General features: G+C 43.6%; 1 protein-coding gene across 1 annotated transcript in view; it reads left to right on the forward strand.

Moving 5' to 3' along the window:
• The window catches only part of OSBP (oxysterol binding protein), a 33474-nt gene that overhangs the window by 17399 nt on the left and 9635 nt on the right, over positions 1–6440 (forward strand). The window contains exons 8-9 of the mRNA XM_007455678.1: positions 3287–3532; positions 3815–3935. Of these exons, the coding sequence (XP_007455740.1) occupies positions 3287–3532; positions 3815–3935 (367 nt within the window). The remainder of the gene's footprint in view (positions 1–3286; positions 3533–3814; positions 3936–6440) is intronic.

A 6440-nucleotide genomic window follows, 5' to 3' on the forward strand; every position in this document is an offset into this window, starting at 1 on the left:
GGAAAGAGGAGAAGGGCATGTCTTGCCTTTTAAGGGTGCTTCCTGGAAATATCATGAACCATTTTCCCTTCAATCTCTTTGGCTAGAACTTATATGGCCTCAGCTAGCTGGAGAGGAGACTAGAAATGAAGACTTCTGTTCTTGGTGGCATGACCTAGTTAAAAATTGGGGATTCAACCACTTGTAGAAGAAGGGAAGAATGGAGAGTGGGGGATGGGTGCAGGCTCCGCCCATAGCCGGTTGCACGGCATGCAGACAGCATTCTCCTAGCCTCTTGGGGCTGATGGACCAGTGAGTGGTTTCTTTCCATAGACTGTTCTTCACGGGCAGAGACTGGTCTTTTTTTTTTTTTTTTCTTGCGTTATGCGGGCCTCTCACTGTTGTGGCCTCTCCCATTTGCGGAGCACAGGCTCCGGACGCGCAGGCTCAGCGGCCATGGCTCACGGGCCCAGCCGCTCCGCGGCACATGGGATCCTCCCGAAACGGGGCACGAACCCGCGTCTCCTGCATCGGCAGGCGGACTCTCAAGCACTGCGCCACCAGGGAAGCCCGAGACTGGTCTTTATATCCTTGATGCTTAGCCAGTGCCTGGCACATATATATCATTCAGCAGATGTTAAAGTAATTAGTTAACTGAGTCTTGGAAAACAAATAGATTTGTATGTAAGTGCATAGGATTTCTGTTAGAAAAATGTTGACCTCCAGACAGGAAAAGGCCATGAGTAAGCACACTAGAGAAGCATAAAATAAGTGGTTGACTAGGGGCCTGAGAAGAAGCCCCGCTTCTTTGCCTAGTGCCTTGAAGGAAGTGGTGGAGAGGTAGGCTGGAAAGGCAAGTCATTGCAGCCTCAGAAATGCAGTTCCTGCTTAGAGATAGGCTCTGAGTCCAGGTGACCTCTCTGTCCTACTTTACCATCATTTCCTTGTTGACATCGTTACAAGGAATGTGCAGTCCAGTACTTGTTGGCCTGTGGATCTAGTCCTCACCCTTGCCCTGCTCTGTGCTGTGTCACAGGAAAGCTGATCCCTCCAGGCTGTGTTTCTCAGGCTTCCATGCCTGCTGACTCTGGCTGGGCTCCACCAGTGCAAGGCACCAGAAGGAGTTTGGAGCGGGAGGATGGGAGAAACCCCAGGGCACTCCCCGCCCCGGCTACATTCTCTTGGGCAATGCTCTGGCAGCAGCTGTGTGGCTCTAGTTTCCACTGGACAGGCCCCCCTGAGGCTTTAGCTTCTGCGCACGTCTCTGGCCTCTGCGCTGCGGTAATACCACTGCTGCTCTTTGTTCCTCCTGCCTGTCAGCAGTTATGGCTTCCTGCCGCTGCTAATCTCCGGGCTGTCATGTTATGCTGCCCAGCTCTCCATCAGCCATATAACTAATGCCCTGTTTCTTTCCACTGTAAATTCTCAGATTTGTTAGTTTCCCTGTTAGCCCTCTGAGGGGTAAAATGACCAGTATAAAAAGCTTGGCCCTTTCAGAGAAACTGTGGTTCCTGGAACAGCTGTTGGGGGGCAGGGCTGTGTGTGTGTGATAAGCGGTGATGGGCTAAGTAAGGATATACTGATTCTAGGCCCAGGTGGTGCTCATCTGTCCTGTAGCCACCAGCGGAGCACATCACCTGTCTCATTTTCCTCGAAATGTATGGAAATGTTACTGCATGTCGCCTGCAGTTCTGCCACGGAGAGATTTTGTTGGCATAGTTAATAAGTACCGTCTTTTAAAAAGACACTTGAGGATTTGAGTTCTGTCTAGCCGTTTCCCCTCGGTGTGCATTTTTCTTATCATAGTGCTTTACTCTGTGTGGACAGCATGGCTTTGGAGTGTGGTACACTGTTTTTAGCTGAGGCAGGGTAGATCCTACTTCCCCCTTGGGAAATTTTTACAGAGAAATGCTTAGTATATTTCTCAGAAAAAGCAGGCTCTAGTATATATATCTTTTTTTAATGTATAAATGCATAGAAACAAATATGAAACTATTAATAGTGGTTATCTTTGGGTGATGGTATTTCAAGTAGATGTTTTCCTTTATACTTTGTTTCCAAAGTTTGTTATAGTGGAAATTACAAGATGTTTCATAATTGGGAGGGCAGTAAGCATTAAGGTAGTATGTGACTCCGAGATTGGGGGTAGAAGGTTGGATAAAAATGCAGAAAAATAAAAAGAGGTAGGACTGTAGGAAAGAAAAGTGTTGTTTTTGTTTTTTTTATTAACTGAAATTTTGCTTCAGGTCAGCTCCATTCAATACAAAGGACATTTTTTTCTTCCTTCCTCTCGTCTTTGGACTCAACTCAGGCTAGTGATATTCAGGCTTATTTAGCTGTATTGCTGGTTAAATAAGCTTTATGGACTAGCCTGGGAACCTAACCTCTTTTTATAGTAAGTTTTTAAAGTAGTAAAGTCATCATAAATTCCAGACAGTCAACTTAGAAGCTCATTCTTTGGGGGATGAGGGGACAATGTCTCTTTTGTTCACTTCTCTATACCCGCTGAGTTGTATAGGGTCTGGCACACATGAGGGCTCAATAAATATCTGTGGCACGAATGGACATCTTCTGCCCGACAGAGGTACACAGACACACACTTGCTCCATCCTGTGGCTGAGTGCCCTAAGTTGGCTCTAAAACTTGAAAGGTAGAAGCATTCAGAGCCTTCTCTTAGCCCCCAGCATGAATACTCCAGCTGCAGAAACACAACTGTCCAGCCTCAGAGAAGAAAGCAGAATCCTGGCCTGATGTAGAACTGAACTGAGACTCAGCAGTGGTCTAGTCTGGGAGTGGAAGCTAACTACTGTAATGTTTTTTCCCCTAGTCAGGACACGACTGCACTTAGAATTTACTACCCTTTCTTTCCTCCCTCAAAAATGTTAAATACCTAACTCCTTCTCTGCATATACTTGTGCTGAAGTCCATTTCCCCTTTTATTCATTCATTCAGTACCTATTTGATGACAGTTTCTCATGGGCCAGGCATCAGTGGCTCTTGGATAGGCAGTGGTAAGCAGAAGAGGCATGGTTCCCATCTCAGAGTGCTTCCAGTTAGTGAAATAAATGAAAATGGAATTTCCACCACTCATTGACATGAACAGTTGACCGAGGAGAATGGGCTGCTTTCAGGCTAGATCTTGGAGTTGCTCTACTGAGCAAAGGCCTCTTCTTGTCCCAGTGATTTGTTTTGTCATCTTGACATCTCGATATGTGTCTCTCTCCGACTGCAAAAAGAAAAGGAAAGAAAGAAATTGTCTCATTTGGATGTGTGGACAAAGTTTTTATATCTTCTCTTTTCCTGACAGGTAAACTTTAATGAGCCCTTATCCATGCTTCAGCGCCTTACTGAAGATCTGGAATACCATGAGCTGTTAGACCGAGCTGCAAAGTGTGAGAACTCTCTAGAACAGCTCTGTTATGTTGCAGCTTTCACCGTGTCCTCCTACTCCACTACTGTCTTCCGTACCAGCAAGCCATTCAACCCACTCCTTGGAGAGACCTTTGAGCTAGACCGATTAGAGGAGAATGGGTACCGATCCCTCTGTGAGCAGGTAAAGGAGCCTCAGGACTGTGACACGTTTCCTTCTTGAAGAAAGGGATGATTTCTTTGGTTGATAACCCCTGGGTGTTAACGTTTGCAGAAATTCCAGACCCCGTCATCCCAAACTGCCTTCTTTTCCTTCAGGACTTCAACACTGGAGGCCCTGGTATTCATCTACTCCTATGGGTGTAAAAATGTCAAGTGTGAATTTGGGGTGTTTATCACCAGTTAATAGGCAGTATCTTTTTTTTCTCCTTTCTTCCTTTTAATTTGAACCACTGATTTCTTCAAGGTGAGTCATCATCCCCCTGCGGCTGCACATCACGCTGAGTCCAAAAATGGCTGGACATTGCGTCAGGAAATCAAAATCACCAGCAAGTTTCGAGGCAAATACCTCTCCATTATGCCCCTTGGTAAGGCCACCATCTTTGTAAGAATTTGTGCTCCAGGAAGGAAAGCTTTTCTGGCAGGATGGAGGAGGTTACTGGTTCAGTAGTCAGGAGCCTGGAGGTCTGATTCAGGCACTGAACCTTATGAGCTAGCTTTGTGCAGGTCATTTAACTTCTCAGCTGCTGGGTGGGTGTGTGGGTGGTGGTGTGTGTGAGACTCTTTAAGGACCGATCCGGTCATAAGTTCGTTGTCTTCTTAGCTATATTTAATGCATCTTTAAGTACTGTTTTAGAATACACATTTTAGCATGCATTAAAAAAATTCTTTTAGTTGGTGGTGTTTACCCCATTACCCTAGCAATCAGCTTCTCTCTATAGCTCAGAACTCCTGTGACTGCAAAAGGTTAGGGTTCCTGGGTAGCCCCTCCTCCTCCTCTCCTTTCTCCCCTCTCTCTTACTCCACCGGAGGGGTTAGGTGTCATTTATGTAACAGCTGAACTCCAGGTAAAATGAAACTTTATTTTAAAAGATCTTATTGGATTGCAAGTTAATTTTGCACCAAGATCAGAAAGGTCAGGCCTGGGAATAGGAATCCTAGTATGCAGTGTTTGTGTGTCTGCACTTTAGGGGAGATGAGATTATTCAGAAAGGGTAGTAAATTCTTGATGGTCTTTTGAACTAGAGCCAGCCACATTTGGCCACGTGTGTACTGAAGAGTGAACGTTGGTCTGCAGAAAAAGAAACACAAAGCAGGTAGAGAGAAAGCAAGTGGCTCCCTAGAGACAGTGCTGGTAGTAACTGCCTGAGCTCTCGATGGCTTTCCATTTCCTGGTTCTAGTCTTTCATATGGCAGAGCTGCAGTGCTGGGTTATTGCAGTACAGTCTTCTGCTTTAATAAATCCCCCTTTTTCTCAGAAACAATGTAGCAGGTACAGTGCAAACTAGAAATTAGCCAGAAAAAAATCCAGAGATGTTCGGAACATTAAAAGACAAGAGACTGAAATGTTAACTCTGTTGCCTCATGGTTAATATGCAAGAGGCCCTTAGATGAAAAGGAGACTAAGTGATTTTGGTCTTGATCTTTACTGAGAACCTTTGAAAAGGTTCTAATTGCTTAACTGTCTTTGAAGCTGATAGCTTCCGAAGTGTGTTAGGTTAAGAGTAGTAAATACCTGAGATGTTCACACCTAATCTGCAGAACTAGGGTGTCAGTGGTCATATTGCAGTAAAACCTTCATCCAGGCAGAAGGGTTTCAGAGGCCCCCTGAGGATTGCTAAAGGGATGGGTTATATGTATTTAATTCTAAGGAAGTTTATATACATTTTAAAAGCGGCAGTAAACCTAAATTACCAGCGATGTGCTGTGCATTTTCTCTGTAACTTGACTAATCTAGAATTCTTTGAGGGGTAAATAACTATAGGAACATGATATAAGTGGTAGATCTAATTTTTTAGAGTTAAAAAAATCTTTGATAGGATTTCATTCCTTTGGTTGTTTAAGGATTCATCAGGATATATTATCTTAAGTCACCCCATCTATTAGATACTGAGTATACCTACCACGTACTAGGTATGGTTCTAAGGTGCTCGGGAAATGCAAGTGAACAAAACAAAGATCCCAGCCTTTGTAGGGAGATTGAACAAGAATTGACATAGTGGGACTTCCCAGGTGGTGCAGTGGTTAAGAAATCCGCCTGATAATGCAGGGGACATGGGTTCGATCCATTTTCAGTGGTGTTCAACTCTCAGAGGGTAAGTTATTAAGCCAAGAGATGTCCTTGAAGAAAGACAGATGGACAGGGGTGTGAGTGAGTAGGCAGATGGATGGTTTTTTGAGGTGGTGGAAGGTAGTCTGAGTCTTCCAGTAAAATTGACTGAAAAGGTTAGAATTCTTGCAGTCTGGAAAAAAGAATGCTTCTAGGAAATATAATTGAAGTTTGCAAAATTATGAAGACTGCGGTAGAGGATAAATACGAGTTTGCTCATCCACTCGTTTTGGAATTGGGTGGTAGCTTCAAGTTTAAAGAGATACATTTAAATAGAGGATTATTTTATAGTTTGGAGTTCTCTAACCCAAGAAGAATCACAGTTTGATATTATGAATGAAACAACCACTCAGCCTGTTGATCTCTGTCGATGACGCTGCTGGGCTCCATGCACCTTGAATTTGCCCCAGCAGCACTTTAGTCAGAAAGTCCTCCTTATATATTTTATCCATTTTTCCAATTTCTACTTTCTGACTAGAGTGATTAATCCATTTATATTTATTATAATTACTGATTAGTTAGGATTTACATCTGCCATTTTGGTATTTTGTTTCTGTACATCTGACGTCCTTTTTGTTCCTCCTCTACTCCGCCGTTCGTTCCTTCTTTTGTGTTAAATAGATATTTTTCTAGTTTACCATTTAAATTCTCTTGTTATTTCTTTTACGATATTTTTAAAGGTATTTTTGTGGTTATCCTGGGTATTAAAATTAACACCTTCTAATAATCTAGTTCAGATTAATACCAGCTGAATTTCAGCAGG

The sequence above is a fragment of the Lipotes vexillifer genome, unplaced genomic scaffold, assembly GCF_000442215.2.
Source record: "Lipotes vexillifer unplaced genomic scaffold, Lipotes_vexillifer_v1.1 scaffold977, whole genome shotgun sequence".
NCBI classification, from domain to species: Eukaryota; Metazoa; Chordata; class Mammalia; order Artiodactyla; family Lipotidae; genus Lipotes; species Lipotes vexillifer.